The 23,214-nt window shown below is 34.6% G+C and overlaps 2 protein-coding genes across 5 annotated transcripts; one reads left to right on the top strand and one right to left on the bottom strand.

Moving 5' to 3' along the window:
• Window positions 1-1,685: 1,685 nt before the first annotated feature.
• LOC136804367 (poly(ADP-ribose) glycohydrolase-like) lies at window positions 1,686-7,316 on the top strand. The gene is made up of 4 exons (XM_067061079.1): window positions 1,686-1,996; window positions 2,801-2,998; window positions 5,455-6,142; window positions 6,510-7,316. The coding sequence occupies exons 1-4, from the start codon at window positions 1,742-1,744 to the stop codon at window positions 6,758-6,760; spliced, it is 1,392 nt and encodes a 463-aa protein (XP_066917180.1). The 5' UTR covers window positions 1,686-1,741; the 3' UTR covers window positions 6,761-7,316.
• Window positions 7,317-11,969: 4,653 nt separating this feature from the next.
• On the bottom strand, window positions 11,970-21,286 carry LOC136804357 (programmed cell death protein 6-like). 4 transcript variants are annotated; one of them, XM_067061069.1, is made up of 6 exons: window positions 21,137-21,281; window positions 16,088-16,149; window positions 15,912-15,956; window positions 15,195-15,353; window positions 14,706-14,815; window positions 11,970-12,581 (listed from the first exon to the last, which is right to left on the bottom strand). In XM_067061069.1, exons 1-6 carry the CDS (start codon window positions 21,211-21,213, stop codon window positions 12,480-12,482), a joined length of 555 nt encoding a protein of 184 aa, XP_066917170.1. In that variant the 5' UTR covers window positions 21,214-21,281; the 3' UTR covers window positions 11,970-12,479. The 4 variants fall into 4 exon arrangements, with proteins under 4 accessions (XP_066917170.1, XP_066917168.1, XP_066917169.1 ...); XM_067061067.1 differs by lacking the exon at window positions 21,137-21,281 and adding an exon at window positions 17,123-17,374; XM_067061068.1 differs by lacking the exons at window positions 11,970-12,581; window positions 21,137-21,281 and adding exons at window positions 13,742-13,896; window positions 17,123-17,379.
• Between the last annotated feature and the right edge of the window lie 1,928 nt (window positions 21,287-23,214).

Genomic DNA, 23,214 nt, shown 5'->3' on the forward strand with positions numbered 1-23,214 from the left:
GATACTAACCGCTAACTGGAGTTTTTTTTAAAGTTTTTCTGAATTTTTGTGTTTTGAATTAACGTATTTTGTACATCTGACTGGGCTGATCCATGATCAATCACACTTTATGAAAAAAGAAAAAAAATTAAAGCGGCTCTTTATTGTTTGTTGAACATTCTGTGGACGGAGGTTACCTAAATTAAAATTTTGTTGTTTGCGACCAACGTCTTTTTAATCTCTATTTACATTAAACGTAGTCGTCTAAGAAAACAGCTATTTTTTTTACAATCTTCCTTACAATCTAGTTTTTATATTTATAAAAAGTAGATTGCTGACGTGTGGAAAGGAATTTCGGCATGACTGATCCTTTTGTTTCGATAATAACATCAAAGCGGGAATTATTTTTCTCCTCGATTCTTTCTTTTCTTTTTCTTTCTTATCAGTTCACGCTTTCTCTCGCTATTTTCAAAGCGTGGTTAGCTCAAGCGGTTAGATCGTCTGTCTCCTATGCATGGGGCTTCGAGTTCGATTCCAATGGATGTCCAATTTTTTCAATTCGTCACTTTTTTGTGATTCTCTCATCACATTAATTTTGCACAGTATAACATTTTCATTAGAGTGAAGGGATATCGACGTGTTATGTAATGTTAATTGCACGTAATTACGTGTTTAATTCGAATCCATGATCTGTTCCCTCCTAGTGCGGAGTTTAATACTCTTATAACAACCGTATTTTATAAGCATTGAATACTGAAATTCAAATAACAACCACGCAAGAAAGATAAGCAAACGATTGGATCAAGTGCCAAACATTTTGACCTGGATATCAATTATTATTCTGCCTTTAAAGTATAAAACGAGAAGCTCAATGATTCTGAGAGAAGTTATTTGACAATTCTCTTACAAAGAATCGCTCGCTCTCACTCGCTGGCTGAAAGTGAAACTGAAACTGTCAGTCAGCAAACACAGGCGCAAACGCCTATACCTGTTCTTCTATATCTCAGCCTTGAATAATCGCTTGTGGTAAAAAAAAGATTGAAAAAAAAAAAACTTAAAAAAGTTCTTATTAAGTGATGCTATCATAGCTTATCTAAACCTTAGACAGAGTGGAGGTAATATATGCTTACTTGTTTGATTGACCTTCATTATAAAAGAAGGAGACTTAAAAAAATAAAATTGAAGAATTGAAAAATTGGACATCCATTGGAATCGAACTCAGAGCCCCATGCATATGAGACAGACTATCTAACCGCTTGAGCTAACCACGCTTTGATAGTGGTGAGGGAATGCGTGAACTTATAAGAAAGAAAAAGGAAAGAAAGAAACGAGAAGAAAATTAATTCCCGCTTTGATGTTATCATCGAAACAAAAGGATCAGTCATGCCGAAATTCCTTTCCACACGCCAGCAATCTACTTTTTATAAATATAAAAACTAGATTGTAAGGAAGATTGTAAAAAAAAATAGCTGTTTTCTTAGACGACTACGTTATTAGTTCTACTGAATTTTTTTCAAGATATCAATTGAAAAATGAAATGTGAATACATGTTTTTATATCAGGTGCACCACAAAAAGAATTAAAATCTGAAAGCACAAACATCTCAGGAAGAATAATCCTGGATGTATTATTATCAGATTTCTTGAAATTTTTTGAGAAATTCTTTTGTTTTTCCATGAATTCCAACTTTTTCTTTGTCAACAAAAGATAACTTTGGCAACATTTTAAAATCTTTTACTTTAAAAGGCTGATAGATATAAAGATGTCAGTTCCCATCCAAACAAACCATTGGAATTCTTACACAGCTTATGATGTTAATTACTGGCCTAGCCTTAAAGAATCGTTGACAATATTAAAAGAGAATCCGACGTTAAAAGATTTAAAGGAGCTCATATTGAAATATTTGAATAAAACAAAGTTATATGGGCCTCAATATGCAGCAACCAGTGGTTCATCTTCCAGAGACATTCCAGACCAAAAGGACTTGAAAACACTTGCAACCGTGATCTCTCAGGAGGTTTGTTATGAACATCGTTTTTTTATAAGAGCATCCAAAATTTTTGAAGTTTTCGGATGTTCTTAACTTTTTGAGTTTCAAGCCTAAAAATAATAATTATTAATTTCACCATTTTATGAATGATTTTGCCAATTTTCCTAAGAAATCGGGTGTTTTAGAGTCCACAAAGCCTTAAAATGCTCTTTAACATTTTGACAATCGAAGCCTTATGTTCTTATATAGTTTTTTCTTATATAAAAAAACGTGTATCCTTGTTTTGATGAAATTAATAAACATTATCTATTACCAATAATATTGTTCTAAAAGAACAACCAGAGTCTACAACTACAATTTCGCCGAATTACTAGATTATTTGTTCAAAAAAAATTATTCTCTGTAACTTTTATATAACAATTCTCAGGAAATATTTAATTCTTTTGTATTTTCATCTATATTTTTCATGAAAACACCCTTAAGTGTTCCACCTGCTTTTCGGCTTAAGTCCTTATAAAAGAACGGGTTATTCGCCAAAACTATTTATCGCTCTTAACTCGCAATAATTAATTCCATTAACGAGTTGGACCTTTTACCAAAATTTATTATATTAAGGTTAAGTTATCCTTTTATTGACCCAGAGAAACATTTACCCATCCTCCGTTTGGTTTTGCTTTTGAATATTCATTGTCATTTTGCAAATTTTTGAATCGTGGAAAGATTGTAGAAAGACCTTACTTCTCGTTATTAGGTTTGGACGTTCGTCGAGCATAAACTAGACGGCGGCAATTTTTCTGATGGGGAATTAGAAATTATTCGTTTTTTCTTTAGGAGAAAGGTTTTATTGAAGAGATCATTCCAAAGATCTGTGATATTGCATTGCAACTTGAAGACCTTTTTCCAGATGGAGAATTAAAAATCCTCGAGCAGACAACAAATCAAGAAATTAGTTTCAATAGATTACAAGTTGCTTGTTTGGTTTCTCACATGTTCTTCTGTACCTTTCTTCCTTGCGAGAAGTTGAAATATGTAAGTCACTTGATTACATTAAACTTTCCTTATATAACTGCCAAATTAACCTATCATCCCCTCCATCCCTGGTCAAAATTGGAGGGGATTCTACTTGAGGTCAATGGTACTCTCACGTGACGAATACTTTAGGCGTAGAAACTTTCGCGGGCAGAAACTTTCGCGATTTTCGCGAATTTTGGCCCTTTTCGCGAAAGTAAATGTCTTTAAAAATTCTAGGAAGAGCCATTCGCGAAAGTTTATGCTCGCGAAAAATCCTTGACAAAATAGAAAATCTGTAAAATTTCAAACTTTGAATAAAATGTAACTTTTATGGCACTTTTTAGCCTGCTAAAAGACTAATAAGTCAAAGGACAAACGTTTCAAGCCAATCCAAGAAGTACTTTAAGTACTTTACCTTTAAGGTATGTGTTCACCTTTCTTGACACATTCTCTTTAATTGATCATATCTTTAGAACAACAAATTTTTATATATCAAAAGCATATATTTTCTGAAAGCCAATAATATTCTCTTTCTAATGGTAAAAGTTTCAGCTGAATTTAAAAGACTGAGCAGGATATAATTGAAATCTTAAGAATTTTAACCTTACCTACTTCAAAGAAGCTAAAGTCACCCATAGCTTTTGAATTTTGAAAAAATAATTTCGATACTATGTTCCCAATAGATTGAACTAAAAAAGTGTCTTGGGATTTTTTTTGGAATTGACTTTAACTCTTTAAATCCTAAATTCTGTAAAAATATCGATAAAAAAGTAAATTTAAATGTGATTTTTTCAGTTATCTGTAACTTGAGGAAAAACAAGTCGGTTAGAAATAAAATCCTAAGACACTTTTTAAGTTTGATCTTTTGGGAATCTCATAAAAAAAGAATGAAGTCGATATCTAAATGCTATGGGTGACTTTAACTTCGTTAAAAGTAGTATGGTGTGGTAAAATTTCGTTTTATTCTACATCAATTTGAAATTTTTAACGAGATGATTGCTGTTTATTTGAGTAACCAGTGAAATTTGTCAAAAATATTACCATTCAATAGAGGTGAGAATAAACATCAGCTGAATTCTCTCTTTTGTCTTTGTTGTTTCCGAAAATAATCCATCATAAGACGAACTTTGTTTTGAAATTTAAATGGTTATAACTCTGGATCAAAAAAAGATTTTACGATCGCAATTTTACCAAAATGAAATCCAGTAACTTTTTTTCCACTTTGACTGAAAAAAATTTTTTAGACAAAAAATCGGAAAAAAGGTGTACAAATACCTTAAGCCATTTTTCATGCGAAAATTCTCAATTTTATGTCTTGATTCGCGAAAGTTTATGCTCGCGAAAAATATTTTTTTGTTAGATTCGCGAAAGTAAATGTCGTGAATTTCGCGATTTTTTGTCCTCGCGAAAGTTTCTGCTCGCGAAAGTTTGTACGCCTAAAGTAAACGGGGGCTGTAATAAAGGGAGGGGTTGAAAATTTTCAAATCTTTAATAAAGGGGGTGGGTAATCGCCAGGGATAGGAAATTATACAAGCGGCAATTGGTACCTGATTTTAGCCTGTGGCTAGAGGGGACTAATCATGTTAGGGGTCACCTTAATTTTTTCAGATGGACCTGGGGGCTAGATTCTATGTTTGATGATTTTTTTCTGAACTTGTTTTTCTTTCATCATAAACTCCACTATGGAATGTCTTCTGTCTAAAACTGAAAATTTGGTATCTGTAAAAAATTTTTAATCCTGTTGCATTTACTTAGATAAAAAATCTGTCTGGCAAGGGATTTGCACCCTGACTTACAAAACCTTGATAATCTGGCATGAACCTTCAGTACTTACCTTAAGAGAAGAAATTTTGGTGGGAGCTTGATTTGGCGGATTTGGTCAAAATCCGCCAAATTTAATTTTTTCCGTCATCCGCCAAATTAAATTCCCGCCAAATTTAAATTGCTCTATTTATTTCCCCCCCCCCCAAATGTGTGCTATTTCAGGCTTTACAACAGGTATTTCCTTTTTTAATGGCGTTTTTGGACTAAAATTTCCTTCATCCACCAAATTAAATTCCCGCCAAATTTAATTTTTCAAGTTAACCCCAAAATTAAATTCCCTCTGAAAAAACTTTTTCGGCCATCCGCCAAATGAAATTCCCGGCAAAATTTCTACCTTTAAGGTAGCTTATCTCTTATTTCTTAGGGCATTTATTCTATTTTGCAAAAAGCTAAACTAACTGTTGTATTTGTTTCATTGTTTGAGAAGGATTTTCGAAAAAACTTGACGACGTGTCATTGGCTTAGGGGTCACCTAAAATATTTGGCAACCAGGGGTTACCTAAATCTTAGAGGTCACCTGAATTCTTAGGGGGCACCTAAAACCTGCTGCCAAGCCATGATTATACCTCTAAGTACCACAAAATAAGGGCGTTTATTAGGCACCTAAAACATTCATTCCATGAATTTTGAAATTTTCTTTCCATTGATAGAGTTACGAGGGACATTTCTGCGGCGATGTCTCACCAACCGGACCAATCACATTTCGTTATTGGCATACCACCTTACAAAAACCAACCATTTTGTACATGAAGTCACTTTTCAACTATTTCAAAGATATATGTAACACGCCTATTGAACAATTGAAATCACAAACAATAACATATAGTAGGAAAAACTTAGATTTCAATGAAAGTCCTGAACCTATATGGGAATGTTCTGAAAAGCGTATCATTACTGTGAATTCTCATTTGACTGGTAGCATCGGTGATCATGGAAGCCATGTTGAGATGGATTTTGCAAATGCCAATGTTGGATTTGGTACAACTGGTACACAGGAAGAAATAATCTTGGGCACATCACCCGAATCATGCCCTATCGTCCTTTTCAATGAAAGATTAAAGCAAACTGAAGCCATACTCATCCAAGGAGCAAAACGTTATGCTAGTTTCGAAGGTTACGGATTCTCAGTAAAATACACAGGACCTTTTGTTGAAGATGGTCGTGATTGGACGAAACGTCAAATTTTAGCTATGGATGCGTTATGGGGGCCTGGTGATGAAGGGAGACAACTTCGTGATGTATTTCTCAAACGTGAACTTAACAAAGCGTATTGTGCTTTTTCAATGGTTGCTGGAGAAATTGTTGATTCTGGGCACTGGGGGTGTGGCGCATTCGGTGGTAAGTTCAGCTACATTATTAAGCAACTCAACTTTTTCGGCATTTCAGGGGCTGTCAAAAGGATATTCCAAAAGTTGATTGAAAATTGTAAACGGAATAATTTTTAACAATATTTGATCCTAAAGCCGAATACTTCATTATGTACCCAAATATTTACCAATGACTTTAACCTTGTAATTTCTACATCGTGCTATGACATCACAATCTGAAATTCAATGGAAAACATTTCAACTCCACTATGGGGAAAAGCTCCACCGGGGCACTGAGATAGGGGTGTGCCATGACCTCTCTCCGTCTCCTCCTATATGAAGCAAATGTACCCTCACTGCTCTTATTTATCGTTTTATTTTCTTTTTTTATACTCTAGGTAACAAAGGCATCAAAAGTATTCTTCAAATCATGGCTGCTTCAGATGCTGATTTGAAATCGCTCGAGTTTTATTGTTTTAAAGAGAAGGATTTTCACAATGTGTTTAGCACGGTACTCAAATTGATCAAAGAGAAAAACTTAATGGTTGGAGATTTATGGAAATTGTTCAAAAAATATGGAAAAAGTGGCGTTGCTAATAGCGATTTGGGTTTTCTTAATTTTTTAAAGAATGATTTGTCGAAGTTGTAAACAAAACTTTTCATTTGTTTTTAATATATCTATATAGTATAACGTGAACCTCTAAAGGCTCCCCTGGGTTATTGTAGGGGCTCGAAATAATGTTTTCCCGTCAAAATTTTGGCTGAATCCTGGAATCCCGAAATTTGAAAAATAATAACATTGTTACGCCGGTTTGTAGAGGTTAAAATACCGGAATGCTGAAAAGGCTAATCATAGCATGTTAGACGAAAACCGCTTTTTTATCGCGATAAAGAAAAAATTTGGTTTGTGGGAAGATTCTGGCTAGGCTAATCACCGTCCCCGTCTGATTTTAGAATACCGTTTTCCCGTCTCTTTTATCGTCAAATTCTGTAATACCGTACTAGAAAAAGGGCCAATCCTGTCACACCGTAAAAGTACAAGCCCTTGTTATAATATTAAAGCCTTTAAGCCTCGAATTCTCAAAGAATAGGAAGATTTTTTGTTTCTTCTTGGTATTCTAATCATAGAAACTTGTCAATGTAAAAAAAGTTGATCGGTCGAATTGTTAAAATCTAAAAAATCCATCCTTTTGACTTTCACTTTCACTTTCACCAATTCTAATACCTCCTGTAAAATTCAAATTTGTTTTTACCAAATGAGACAGCAAAACGTCTCCCTTTATTCGAACGATTCTCCCTTTGCCGTTCGAGTTATAAAAACCCCACTATGCTATGAGTAATTTTCATAAACTTTTACTATTTGCTGTATTTGTATACTTCCTGCACATTTTTTTCTACTCCCTCGAGCTAAATTATTATGAAATAGCAAATTTTTATGAAATTTTGAATGTAATTTATTTATAATTATGTAAATTGTCAAGAAGCTCATGTTCTTTTAAAATTATCAATAAATATTTTAATAAAATTCGCCGACATTAGTTTCTCGTTAGATTTAAATATTTTGCTGACTCGCTAAAACAGTTGGTACCACTACATGAAAAAGGCAACTATTGCCTTAACGGGAAATATTTCCCGAACGGGAAGGTGAAAATGACCCGAAAAGGAAACTGTTTCAAGATTGAAAATTTCATCACTTGTCTGTTTCCCGTTTTGGTCAAGCACTTTTCATCGTTCCCGAACGGGAAATATAATTTTTGGACCTACCCCGGTGGGGTGGAGGTCCTATAAATTAACCTTTGTCCGTTCGTTCGTTCGTTCGTTCGTTCGTTCGTTCGTTCGTTCGTTCGTTCGTTCGTTCGTTCGTTCGTTCGTTCGTTCGTTCGTTCGTTCGTTCGTTCGTTCGTTCGTTCGTTCGTTCGTTCGTTCGTTCGTTCGTTCGTTTTCGTTCGTTTTCGTTCGTTCGGTTCGTTCGGTTCGTTCGTTCGTTCGTTCGTTCGTTCGTTCGTTCGTTCGTTCGTTCGTTCGTTCGTTCTTTCGTTCGTTATTAGCTTTCCTCGTGATTGGCTCATTAGTTTTTTCTGATTTTTTGCACAAAGATGTGTAACTCGAATGTGACGGAGCCCGATTTTCGAAAAAAAAACTTTGGGGCAAATTTGGGCCAAAAAACGGCTAAAAAACGGGTTTTTGGACTTTGTGAAAAATTGAATCCGTTAACTTTTTCAGATTTTTTGCATGAAAGTAGGGTAATAGATAAAAGATGGCTCAAGCAGATTTTTTCAAAAAAATTTTTTGGCTCAAAAACGCATGTTTTATCTATAAGAATCACTATTAATAAGCATACATCAATGTTCTTAGTTAAATTACTCAATTTATTTATGAGATAGATGTTTTTTTTGCCCATGAGGGCTTACTTTTGAAGAATGTGTGTGTTTAGACATAAAATTTTGGTTGCTTGGCGTGTTTTTATAGAAAAACTGACCAAATTCGATATTTATTTATAAGCACATTATCAATTACCTAGGTATTAGCTTTTCTCGAGATTGCCTCTTTGATTCTTTATGATTTTTTGCACAAAGATGCATAACTATAAACCCTCGAATGTGACGGAGCCTGACTTTCAAAAAAAAAATTTGGGGGCAAATTTGGGCCAAAAAACGGCTAAAGAACGGATTTTTTGAAATTGAATCATTAACTTTTTCTGATTTTTTGCATGAAAGTAGGGTACCATCTTAGGTAAATAAAGATGGCTCAAGTAGATTTTTTCAAAAAAATTTTGTTGGCTCAAAAAACACATGTTTATCTATAAGAATCACTATTGATAAGCATACATCAATGTTCTTAGCCAAATTACTCAATTTTTTGATGAGATAGATGTTTTTTTTCTCCCAAAGTCTTGAATATGAAAGAATATTTCAAGAGCATGAAATTTTGGTTTTTAAACGTTTTTTTTTATAAGAAACAAACGACTAATTTTAATAGATCGTCACTGTTTGTGTTCTGAATGATTGTTTAATGGTCACGCTCACGTAGATATCAATTATATATGTGTTAAATGCATAACTAGGTAGGTCCATAAAAGTATCACTTGTCGTAAACAAAGCAGATTTTTGTTTCCCGATCGAGAAAAAGTTTCCAAATAGGGAATTTTTTAATTGGGAATGTGGAAAGTAGAATTAAGAAGCGATTACACGGTGAATTTCTTAACTACCTGGTGAATATTATTCATTTTTCTTCCTTTACAAGAGGTACAAGTTTTCCGATTTGTGGAAAGTATAGCCATTTCGGGAAGTTTTCCACCTTCCCGTTCGGGGAATATTTCCCGTTAAAGCAATAGTTGCCTTTTCCATATAGTGTTCCGATAAGTACTCGTCAAAACCTTCTTTGTAATTTTTGAAATCAGCACACTCATTTTTAGGTAAAAAAGATATTGCGTTATGCGTCAACATAAGTTCTCACAAAGTTTGAATTTTTTACTATTTTTTTCTCCTCACAATATTAGCTCCTTTAAGTAATACCCATATATGACGGAAGTTTTTCATGATCTTTCAGTAAATTATGAACGTGCATTCCTCTAGAATTTCTGATGGTCTTGACAAAATATGGATCATACAGGCTCGGTTAATACACCCATCGAGTTTCAAGCCCGAAGGGCTAGAGTAGAGGCAAAACTTTAACAACCCTTTTCAGGCAAGAGAAATTGAAGCCACTTATTTCCCATCCAAAACGCGCATAGAACGCGTCGTAATCATGACGACGGATTGTATCTAGCGGTTCCTTTGTTTTGGAGGACAACATTTTTTGAAATCTAGCGATAGATTTTAGTTTCAATCCAGTGGTTTCATTTCCCATCCAGGAGTCTCGCCTCTAGCCCTTTGGGCTTGAAACTCAATGAATACATCTCTGTCTCACATCCCCGGTGGAACTTCTATCCACAGTTGGGACGACAATTTCTATTGAAATCCCATAGGGGATATAAATTATTTTGTTTTGAGGTCAAAAAAACCCATTAGAGATGGTTTTGGAGTGCAATTTTTTCAATTTTTTAATAGGGATGAAAGCAAAGTCGAATTTCCAGTGGGGCTGAAATTGTATGGTATTTCCCCTGAATCGCAGACCTCTATAGATATACTTCCTATAAGAAACCCTTTTCGTTCATTCGATGATTAGATCTCCTATGGCCTGTTAAGACTGGTGTAGAATCTATCTATCGAAGAGCTCTTTACTTCCTATAAGAAACCCTTTTCGTTAGAGGATGAGCAGTAGCCTTTTTCCCACCGGGGATGAAATTTCCGGTGAAGTGGGGTTCCCACCGTGTTTCTGACACAGGGATGTGTTATTATCATGATATCAAATTGCCTTGAAGAGTCCGAAAAGTTACGAGGATTGTCAAAGCAAGTATCGAAAAAGGATCCAGATGAGATGGAATTTTTATAAAATTGGTCATTTGAAGTAATAAAAATGACGCTTTCTTTAGAAAAAGTAACAAAATTATTTTATTTCTGGTTAACCAACCAAATCAAATAAGAGCTTGTAAATACTCCATTTCGTCCCAAAGGATCCTTTACAGGAGAAAATTTTGACCCATCGAGAGATTTTCACAACATTTTTGTCTATTTCCAACCAACCCTTTGACAGAAAAAGATATTTAATTTTGAGTGCATTGGTTTTTCTACCGGGTGTGCCACAAAAAAGTTTCTCTCTTTGAAACTAATTTTCTCAGAATCTAAAAAATTTAAAAGAACCATTCTTATTTCATTGGAAAGAAGAAAGATAGACTTAAATTTTGATGGGTCATTTATTAAATTCGATTCATTAGATCAAAAGTTATGTCCAATTGAATAAAAATGTTACTTTCAGAAAGTGCTCGAAAACGTTAAAAATCGACCTATCAAATTTTTACTTTAAATTTGGCAATCGCAATAGCCTTTACATGATTAAGAGCATTTTTCATTAACTAAACACATAAATTTTGAAACTGAAGGGTCGAAAGGGTTCAAAATCTTCATCAAAATTAATTTGATTTAGTTTTACCGAAATTTTCCTCAGATTTTTGGTTCTAGACTGGATTAAGTCTATGTAAGGCTGTGAATCTACCTCGAAACCCATATTTGATGTATTTTTATGAATTCTACCAGATTTTTTTGGCTTTTTTTTTCGACGAATTTTCTTCCTTTCATTGAAATTCAACCTTCCTTTAAATAACAAAAGGTCATTTAAACAGCTAATTATCATTTTTAATGACTGAAACAAAAATACTGATACATCATGAGATTATGCTTCTGAATAATTTGATAGGTCGATTTTTAACATTTTTGAGCACTTTCCAAAAGTAACTTTTTTATTCAATTGAGCATAACTTTTGATCTAATGAATCGAATTCAATAAATGACCCATCAAAAGTTAAGTTTATTTGTCTTCTTTCCAATAAAATAGGAATGGTTCTTTTAAAATTTTTAGATTTCGAGAAAATTACTTTTAAAGAGAGAAACTTTTTTGTGGCGCACCCGGTAGCATTTTGAAAGATTTTTGAGGTGTGAAAAAGGACTTGAGGTGTGAAAAAGGACTGATCATTTTAAAGAAAGGTTGTCTACCATAATTTACAAGAAAAAATGACGTAAAGTTGCAAATTTCCTCACGAAAAAATCCCCTATTACACATTGCGAGAACCCTCTGAGGGTATAAAATTTGTAAATTGGAATTTTTGCTATGTTTTGGTCAAAAATTTAACATAGAATATTTTGGCCGTTAAAAACGTGAAAGGAGGGGTTCAGCGTTTTTCTTAACCGCCTGAAGCCGTTAAAAAGGAGTTGTCGATTGTCCCTAAGGTGACGATGACAAATCTTGACAAGAAAGAAACATACAGTATGCCGATTATCTATTTCGAATATTTCCTCAAAGCAATTACTATAATATTAAGATCTGCCCTAAAAGCCGTAATTATTTAAATACAAAGTCTTTTGTACAAAATATATGAAAAACAATAAATTTATCAAGCATGTAATTGTGATGATATACCATAAACACTTTCTAGGTAAAATTTCTCGAACCCACCCTTAATTGATTTGAGTTTATATTCTTGTTCGAAAGCTATTACAATTTGGGGGGACCAATTAATGTAAGAGCGCAAGATTATCAACATATACAAAAATTAGTAACAGTTATCACACGGTACAGAGTACAATATGGGATATATTTTTCGAGTTCAGAATTTTCGTCATATTTTCCGAGCCTTTAGGCGAGGAAAATATAGAAAACTCTGACCGAGAAATGAAGAGTTAAAAAAATACAGTCAAAATTAACCCATAACTCAGTTATGGATTCGACCATTGTTTATATGTGCACAAAGGAAAATTATTTAATTTAGGAGTTTATGTTTTAAGATTGAAACCTGCAGATAGAAATTGTTCGTATTGCAATTGTATCCAGCCTGACCTCTGTGTATCGTACTGTTGAAAGGTGTTCGTTATGTTCTAAAGGTGAAAAAAGTTGAGGGCGAAATTAGAACTAATGTGCAGGAGAAAAATTTGTGTTTTCGGGGGAAAAGCCGGCAACCAGACAAACATGAGGAGAAAATTACTACGTAAAGAAAATAAATTTTGCCGGGAAGAAATTTTGTCGAATGAGCCAATTTTAGTGCAATTTGGGGGAATTTATTTTGGCAATTTAATAAAATTTCTAAATTTGGTGAGAATTAACTTTGGCGAACGACCCATTTTTTGTTGAATATTAAAAAGAATGAAAAAGGGTTTTATAGGAGAAATGGAGATTAGCGTGAACGAAATTTAAATCTGGCGAGAATTAATTTTAGCAAACGGCCCAAAAATCTAAATTTCTTTCCGCCAAAATTTATTCTCTTAAGGTGAATAAATTTTTGGACTGATTAAAACACGGTCAACGAAAACACAAAATGCAAACGACATCGTTGTCCTTTTATAGGGGGGTTTGTACTTTTACGGTGTGACGGGATTGGCCCTTTTTTAGTACGGTATTACGGGATTTGACGGAAAAAAAAAGACGGAAAACGGTCAGACGGTGACGGTATTCGGCCTTATTTTTTGTCATTTTGCCGGTATTTGAACCTGTACAAACCGGTGTGACGGTGTTATTATTTTTTTCAATTTTCGGGATTCCGGGATTCAGCAAAAACTTTGACGGGAAAATGGTATTTCGAACCCCTACAAACCCCCCCCCCATTTTTATGCTGTTTTTTCTACCTATGCGAACAATTTCATCGAAGAAAGCAACTCATAATTATTATTAAATGTACAAAATAGTGCATCTGTTTAAAATTTAAAATTTTAATATACTTATCTTTTTAATAGCCAAATAGATTCAGCTGTATCTTTAATTGAAATTTATATCAGAAAACATTCGAGACAGTTATGAAGAAAGGTTCTTTGAGGTATAACTTATCAATGTTAGCAACTACTAACACTGTAACACCTTGGTAAAAACATTTTAATGTTAAAGTCTCTCATTCGATCTCAATAATCAATCAATATTTATATTATTTTATTCATAATAAATACGAAATGGCACTGGACTATCTAGAAGCCAATACTGTCAAATCCATCATACATCATCACTTATAAAATATCATTATCATTCAATCCAATGTTTAATATCCTTCAAGCCCCTCAACGGATTGTATATCCTCAAACCCCTTAATTTGGAAAGTGATTTTTATTTCTTCAATGTAAAAACAAGAGTCAAAAATTGTTCATAAGTTAACTCTATCCATCCGTTACGATTTGTGTCGTGTTGCATAAAGCCAGATGTCATACTCTGATAAGAGATAAGTAAATAAAATAAATTTCCTCAGCCAAAAACGCCATCAACGCTATGAGCAAGCTACTATAGGCCCTGTCAACGGGGAAGCCAGGGGGCATGATCCTGTCTGTTTATTTGCAGAGGAAATCAAACTAAATTAAAAAGTCTTATCCAATTAAAAAGCGTTTTATAGTGTTTTTAAGGCGCAATAAGTGAAAAAATTTCTTTCGAGTGACAACTTCTCTTTAACATTTTGCTCCCTTTGACATCATACGGCTCGATGTCCATGGTAATCAGAAAAGAGTACGGTAAAACCCGATGTAAAAGAGCTACTGTCTTTCCTTTATATAGAGCGTTACACCCCAAAGATCGTTGCGTAAAATAACGAAAAACATTCGATTTTTTTTAGCTCAAAATGAGGAAAGAAGGAAAAATGAGGATCAAAACAAAACTATAGCAGAAAAACAAAGCAAAACATGATTCCAGCGGTCCTTGAAAATAGATATTTCAAATTTTTTAAGTGTCCCATCTCCCGGGGAGGGGGGGGGCTACTTAGGCAAAAATGAGTGCTTAGTGTGCGTGCCTTATGGGTCGGTTGTTTTCTCTCTCTCTCTCTCTCTAAGGGTCGGAAAAATCAGAAAAATTTTAATCAGTCTCTTTATAGATTGATTTTCAAACTTTGGCATAGACATACCAATCACATCCCTAACCTAGTACCTCGGGTTTCAAGTGATTCGGTATGAATTCGATTGAAATCATACCTATAGTTTGAACACCACCGCTTTATATAGGACACGCTGTATAAGATATTAATTTTTACTTACTTGTAATGCAACACAGCATTGTATGAAATCGTCAAACGTAATACTTCCACGGTTCGAACGGTCAAACTTCTTCACAAGTATATCGTAAAATTTATCAGATAATCGGTAACCTGACGGTAAAAAAAGATTAAAAATGCTAAAGATATAATTCGTGAAATCTTAGATTACTTCACTTCAAACAACTTAACACTAGAATCTTCATTTTAGTTTGGGTTATCTTTGCAAAAGAATCTCTAAAAATTCTACTTCATTCAATGGAACATTCACGAATGTAATTAAATTTAGAAATACGTACTGAAAATATTTTGAACGAAGGAGGGAAGTTTAGAATTAATTTTTAGAGGAGATTTCATTGTTATCCATTCCTGCAATCAATGGTAAGGACATTAGAAATTTATGAATCAATTGCACGGTTTAACCTTAGATTAGAGAAATAGTTTGAGAAATATTTCATCATCTTCTCAAAAACAAAAACAAAACTTTTCTCACCAAAAGAAGTTAAAGCTTGTTTCAGCTCATTTTTATCTATACTTCCAGAATTGTCTCGATCAAATCCACGAAAACACTGCTGCCAGTCGGTCACGTATTTCCATAATGCACCGAATTCTTGAAATGTTATTGTGCCATTCCTGTCTTTGTCAAACATTCCTTTATAAACAAACGCAATAAAACTGATTTATACCTGTGCCACAGAGCAGGTGGGAAACCCAATTGAGAATTAACAAAGTGGTAAGCGAGTTTGAGGGCAACCCGTCTCTTCTTATCAGACATAAACATTCATTAATATAGTAACTCTGAGGTAATACTTTACATCTCGTATCTGTATCATCTCTGTAACAAAGGTAAGCCCTTGACCCAATTAACATATAAATACATGGTATAAATGTTAGGGGTAGTAATCGCAAATTTTATCAGAAAATGAGATAGAATGTTAAGTAATTCCATCTATGAGACAAGAAATCTTTCGAGTGAAAAATATACAGCCAAAACCGTATCTCAAATAGAAAAAAAGACATCAATTACCCTGGTGGGGTTACAAAAATCGAAAGAGAAGATGAACAAGTTTAAGGTTATCTTTTTCCGCTCTGTCTTTGTCTAGTCTGTTCTAGGCTATACTAGACGTTAATTGCGTAGAAAAAACGCGGATGACGTCTAGCATAGGCTAGAACATAGAACAGACTAGACATGTACAAAATATTAGTATACCTATCATTAACCGTATGGTTTCTGGATTGAACGGTGCCCAAGTACCTAAAACGATTATAAAAACCTATATAATATTTGGTTAAGAAAATTAAAGTATATAGCTTGCTCAAAATTTTTCATTTAAAAGTAAAAAAAAAACAATCATCAAACAACATAATTTTCAGAAATATACATACCATTTGAAAGTGCTTGTTGGAGCTCTACATGTGTTATTGTTCCACTTCTATCCTTGTCAACTCTACAAATCATAAAAGAAAACGCATTATTAGTTACAAAAACAAATATACTTCTTCTTATGACTCTGATATTACTTGGCTCTTCCAGAAAATTTTTGTACATTTGGGGTGGAGAATATATTGGATATTTCGTTTGGGGGTAGTGATTAATCCGCAAAATTTGCCTTATTTTGGGGGGCAAACTTGCTCCGGGGGTAAATTTCCAAAAAATGTTATATCCTCCACCCCCATATTAAATTTTTTCTGGAAGAGCCCATTCTGGTTAATAAAGGTATCATTAAAATCCTTATGTATAATTTTAATTACAAACCCTCATTTTGGATATATCAAAGATAAAAGAATAGCTATACTTTGAATAACTAAAAGATAAATAGATAGTCGTTTGGGAGAACGAGACGGTCTATTGAATAACAAATTACTCCAGCCAGTATAAACGTAGACAGGAGACCCGTCCTGTATTTTTATAATCTGATGTATACAGGACGGGTATGACATGTGAGGCAGATTTCTGCCTCAAAAAATTTACAGTTGGAAATTCGAATTTAGCGCTGTCCTCACTTACTAAAATAAAAACCAAATTTCGGAACTTGCGCTTTCTCTAAGAAAGTGTGACCAGTAAAAGAATAACAAAATTTGATTGGCTATGTTTTCAACCGTTATTAGGATCTGGGAAATTCAAACTCTCAGCCCATACCATGCTATATATTTCGCCATCAGTATATAGAATAAGAAATGATAGCATGGATCTCCAGGCTAGTATAAACGGGATACATTATCTTGTACCTAGGTATCAGATGTGTTGTAAAAGACAAATCAATTAATGACGTTATCATTAAAAAAAATTCTGCTGGAGTAATTAGTTATTCAAAACACCGTCGCATTCTCCCAAACGAATAAAGGAAAGAAAAATAGGTCTTAGCTAACTGGTACACGTCTGCTTCTGCTTCGCTCTGTTCAAGACTACTCTTTTCTTACTGGTTCCACTCTTCCTGACTGAGAGGAGGGCAATCTGTTAACTTTTCCTTTTCTTCTCTTCTTCTCTCCTTCCAGTGACTCTTCTTTAATCTCATTTCATCAACTTCTTTCTCATTGATTGATGACATTTTAATATGGCCCTTCTTTCTGTTTGCGTTCTGCGTCTTTCTTCTTAAAAACTATCATGCACATTTTAATCCCTATACAAATTGCTTCTTGATGTCTTCAGATAGCTTACATTTCTTTCTTCTACCAGATTGCTTTGAATCAATAGTGTAGAAAATTTAATAATTCAAGAGTAATCTAAGAAAGTTACTCCCGGGGAGCTAATCTGTAATCAGGATGGGCAGGTCCAGAAAAGCACGGGGCTGGTCAGGGAGTACATCTATTAATTACCCAGGAGTAGTAATGATCACTCTATTTTTTACATAACTAAATTTACTTTCCTTATTTCAAAAAAGTAGCCATTTCTAGGCAACAATTGTACTGGTTGGTCCAAAAAAAATATGGGTGTTTTGCAACACCTTTTAAGGAGAATGGGACAAGATATAAAATTGAATTTTAAATGTCATAAGAAAGAGGAAGCTCTAACTTAAATTTTGAGCTGTTATTTTTAAATTTGGTTCAGTAGTTTTTGAGTTATCAGTTCTCAAAATAAAATTTCATATCCACTATGGAAAATCACATAATTCCAGAGGGTCAATCGAATCGTTCAAACGCCAAATCACTTGATTCAATTGATTGACCCTATTTGAATATGTTTGATTAGGCATGATCTCTATTATTTTTAGTGATGTGCTCGTGTTTGGTGTGACCCAACACCCAACTATGGTTCTGGGTGTTTCGTTTTGATGACATCAATAATTTCTAATAATAATGAAAGCTACTGTCAACTGCTCTAATTTGGGACTATCTGACAAAACATGGGACAGAAATTCGGCCACCATTTCACCGAACCTCCAAAGTCATTTGATTTGAGTTAGTGAACGGTGTATACACGATTTCTCTTTTGCACAGAGTCAGTTAGGGAAACCATCCAGGATCCTGCCATTCTATAAGCCAGCAAAAACTAAATGACACTTGTAAACTTAAGTTTCTTACCATTTTCCATCGAAAACAACCAATCTATCTATCTATATGTTTAAGTAGTAACAAAACATACATGTTCGTTCGACCCTATATATAAAAACATTTAACAAAAAAATATAAATGAAAATGAGTTAAAATAAAATGTTTGGTTCTTTATTCACATAGTATGAACCCCCCCCTTTCTTAAGGGGGGGATCCGAGTTTTCAAGGAAGGCTTTATAGGGGGGGATGGGCAATTTTCCAGTTAAAATGGGGGGTTTGAGCTTATAGGGGGGGATCAAATAAAAATGGGGGGGATAGTAACTTTTTGGTTAAAAAATTATTAGTTTACTGTTTATTTGCTAGTCTTTTCAAGTTCATTGACTATTGGTACGAATTCACACTGAAAAATATATTTCATTCATCAAAATTCTTCCCCAATATTGGGAGTACAAATTATATGCTGGGGGCTCGGACCCCTGTAAATGGTGCAGGATCAAAAAATTTTTAAAAAAGGGGGGGATACCTTTAAAGGGGGGGATGAAATATTAAAGGGGGGGGTTCAGACCCCTCTGCACACTATGATTCAAAAATAATTTATAATATAAAATTCCTAAAGAAAAAGCTCATATCAAACCGAGGATAAGTAGTAAAGTTGAGAATTTAAGGCTGAGAATATTGACACAAAGCTTAACATAATGGCTTGGTGCTGAGAATACCAAAATGTGAAGGCAGGGCGGTATTGAAAACTAGGACATAGTTTGCACCCCCCCTTTTTAATAGGGGGGGGATGCCAACTTTCTGGAGGGCCTTTGTAGGGGGGGTACCGAGATCTGCCGAAAAAACTAGGGGGGATGGGAATGTAGGGGGGGATCAAATAAAAAAGGGGGGGTTTGGAAATTTTGGTCAATTTTCTAATCAAATACAAATTGTCACAGTTATATTCTGTCATTGTTGGCTCGTGACTATAATACTTCATACTCTTTCTTGTTGATAATTTTGCTGGTAGGTGGGAAAGAGAGTTTCCTTCGAAGCGGATTTTCTGTAAAAAGAAAGGGGGGGATAAGATTTCATTACAAAAGGGGGGGATGGGTATATAGGGGGGGATGAAATAAACCTAGGGGGGTTCATACCCCTCTGCAAACTATGTAGGAGTTGAAATTAAGTTGAATCCTCAAGCTGAAAATGTAAATTGGCGGTGATGAGAAGTTCAAGTAAAAAAAAAAAAAATACTAAATGAGTTAAATAAATTAGATAAATAGCTATAAACATTTAAAATATTTTTATGGTTTCAGAGAGAAAGGCTTCAAAATGAGTGATGTAAGAAAGAGTAAGGTGAACAAAGGCAAAGAATTTAAAATTAGTGAGAATAAAAACATGGGTGGAGGCTAACCTAAACCAAGAACATTGCTACATCCCAAAGCCGGAGACCAAAACAAATTATCTTCCAAGATTATTGCGCTCTTTTGGATCTATTGTTAAGGCCATCTAAAATGGCAGAAATAGTTGCGGGAAGACAAAGGCGCCCGCTGCTTCGAGGATGGTAACGCCAAAACGCCCAATATGATCTTCCAACCAGAAGGCGACTTAGTTGCCGCGCAAGTGCAACTCCACCGCAGTGCACAACGAAGCATGTTTCAATGAATATCATTAATTATAAGAATATCTTATGTGCTTACCTTCAGTAAACTTTCAGTGCTTCATTGAAAATGAAGAAGGTAAGAAGATAAAAAATGCGCTGGATAATTTTCATTGTAACAGTTTGGTCAATCATTGCTGAAAGTTTGAAAAAGTTTTTCCAACGCAAAAAAATAAATCAGCCAATTAAAAGCACAGTGTGCTTATACTTAAAATGTTTGCTACATCGTCTAGGCTAAAAAAAGTGGAAAAAGACACGAAAGTCATTTTTTAATGAGTGATGTTATAATTTTTTTGATTGCGGCCGCGTATAGGAAACTCGCCAAATGTTCCTAACTGAGAGTAGGCTTTTAAATCGAAATATGAAAAAAATTCGTAGTGGAACACACACGAATGTCTGGAACGAAGAAGATCAAATTAGCGGCTAAACGATGGAGCGTTTGACGTCACTCGCACGGCAAGTTACACGCTCGTTATTTGTTAATCCCATCGGGTGATAGGCGGTTGGGTGGGGCGGGCGCTCTCTAATTCTCCAATCGGCATCCAGTCATTTTGAATGAAAACAGAAAAGTTAAAAAGGGCGCGCTATGCTATCAGTGAAAGTTATTGTGACATGTTATGACAGAAAGTATGATTGCTAAACTTGGTGGACAGTGGAGTTATCAAAACAAATTTGTTATCAAAGAGATTTAACAGTAAGTGAAAATACAGGCCAGATATCAACAGTCCCATGTTTCGACCAATTGTCCCAAGTTAGAGCAGTTGACGGTAGATTACATAGCAAAGAAAACAATTTTTTTTGAAAATGGTCAAATCTAACACTTAATTCTAGAAAGCTTTGCCTCAAAGATGTTATGAAAATTCTACTGGACTAACATTGATCAAACAGTATAGGATTAAAATTGATCAATCAAATATTGGTCAATTATTTCTTTAAATCTGGAAATTTTAGGAAAGTTTTGGGTCAATGGTTTTTTATTTCTGGTCGTCGTAACCACGATAACCGAACGCTATTCAATCACTGCTATAAAGCAAAGAAATAAGTTTCAATCAAGGATTCCGATATTCCTATTAATCCCAGCTCTAAAGATGGGTGTCACAATTAGAAGAGGGATGTTGATATTAGACCAACGCAACTTAGATTGTTGGGGGCGGGACAGATAGCTAGATTATTGTATTTAGTTTTTAGGTAATCAAGTTTAGGATGAGTTACTTCAAAAACACTAAAAGATAGCTAGCTACTTCAAATTGGGCTAAGTAATTTATTTGTATTTCATTAATTAAAATAAATTTTAATGTTCCTCTTACTTTTGAAATATATTCCAGAGAAAATTCTGATCTATGGGTTGACCAAATTGTTGTTGTTGTTGTTGTTGGTACGCCATATTTACTTCCTTCTGTGGTTTCCCAGCACGTCCGTAGTTGTTTTTAAAACAGTCCGGAACTATTGCAAATTAGGATAAATTATCCCGAAACTGAAATATTGGAAGATAGACCTGCGTCTTCTTTACTCACTCGCTTGACGGATAGTTCGAAACACGGGTCACAGGGCAGGGCACGGGGTACGGGTCACAGGGCACAGGGTACGCGTACTACGTGGCCCGGAATCTTCGAGTTAGAAAACTTCGAGTTAGCAATTTTCGAGTTAGCAAAATTATGACGTCATAAAAGTGCAAATAATGACGTCCCTCGACTCTAACTCGATTTCTTTTTTACAAAAAAGGATTTTCGAGTTAGAATTAACTCGGATTTTATTTTTCGCAAAAACTTTTTTGAGTTAGCTAACTCGAATTTCTTTTTCGCAAAACCTATTATCGAGTTAGCTAACTCGGATTTTTTTGCAGAAAAAAAAATATTTGAGTTAACTTTTTTAACAGGTTAAAGAATTTTCAAAGTAACTTCTCGCGAGAGAGGCCCAAAGTCGCAAAATCGGGAAAGTTTTTGTTCACCAGAGTTTGTATACTGTATGTGTATGCCCGGAGGGGAGCACTCGTATAAGCGCACCCGCGCTTAAGGGTGCTTAAGGGGCTTTTTCAGCATCCTAATATGCGCTGTAAGGGTGTGTTTCTGTGAAATAGCACTGCAAGGGTAGAATTTTAGAACAAATTCAAAATAATTGTTAAAGAGAAAGGTTTTTACTTTTCGTTTGTTTGGAAATCTTTTTATTGTCTGATAATTACAGCTGATAAGAATAATTTTCTCAGTTTTTCTTTGAAACAGAAAATTTCCCAAGCTTCTTCTTTCACGCAGATTTACAGCTGAAAAATATAGTGCACTATAAGGGTTGGGTAAATCAAGAGAAAATGCACTGAAAGGGTACCTTTTCAGCCATATTGAACTGCACTGTAAGGGTACAATTTTGAAAAGCAAATTTTGCGCGGCACGTACCGCCGTTCCGAAATCGAGTGCCCCCGGGACTGTATGTCTAAAATGCATCTGTAGAAATTTTTCTTGCTCTCGTGACGGAAATCACCAAAAGTGGTTGGTGTATCATGCAAGTATAGCGAAAATAGTTGAAAATAGCCCAAATCACGCATCATGCCTCAAATTGTTTCCTACCCTGAGTATCCAGAGATTGAGTTTTCAAAGAATATAATCAACTTCTGAAGACCAATAATATAAATTTTGTCGCGCATGTGTCAATCTAATCACTGTAGAAAAAATCAAAGATGAAGAGCAAATATTATCATATTAATGTCTAGAAGACTACTATTTACAAATTCCCCAGAAACCTCCAAGTGTTATTGAAACGAGTTTCTTTCGAAAAAAATCTTTTACATGATCCCCAAATGTATAATAGTAATTGCTAAACTATTAGTTTTGGTAATGTTGCTTTAATGGAATCGAAATAATAGGTATCTTTATGTTATAATTCTATATCACTGACTCTTTTTGAAAAGCATTGATGACATTTAAAAGTTGCGTTTTCAACGACGGGAATAAAAATTTCAACTTTGAACCTCATCCAAGGTCTTGGATGGTCGTCATGGTTACTTTTCTCTGCGTTGATTGCGCACTGAATAGAATCTCGATTGGTCGGCACAGGTCAATATATGATTTTGGCCTGTGCTTTTCACTGTAGGAAACGACTGGGGTCCCTTACTTTAAATTTTACCATCCTGACATATAACAATCCAAAAGCTCCCTTAACAATCGAAAGCGCCACAATTGCAAAAATTCGGATATTGCTGCAACCAACCGCTTAACAAGCTAAATCTACTTGTTGCGTTTTTTGGGTTAGTTTTGGTCCTTTTCCGTTGTAAACTGGTAATTGGAAAGTTTCGCCGGGAATGAGAGAGTTTAACCATTCTACGGTACCGTACTTACCTATAGCAATCCAAAAGCCCCTAACAATCCGAAAGCGAAAATAGTGGCTTTACCGCCAG

This window comes from Clytia hemisphaerica, unplaced genomic scaffold, assembly GCF_902728285.1.
Source record: "Clytia hemisphaerica strain Z4C2 unplaced genomic scaffold, Clytia hemisphaerica genome assembly, whole genome shotgun sequence".
Classification (NCBI taxonomy): Eukaryota; Metazoa; Cnidaria; class Hydrozoa; order Leptothecata; family Clytiidae; genus Clytia; species Clytia hemisphaerica.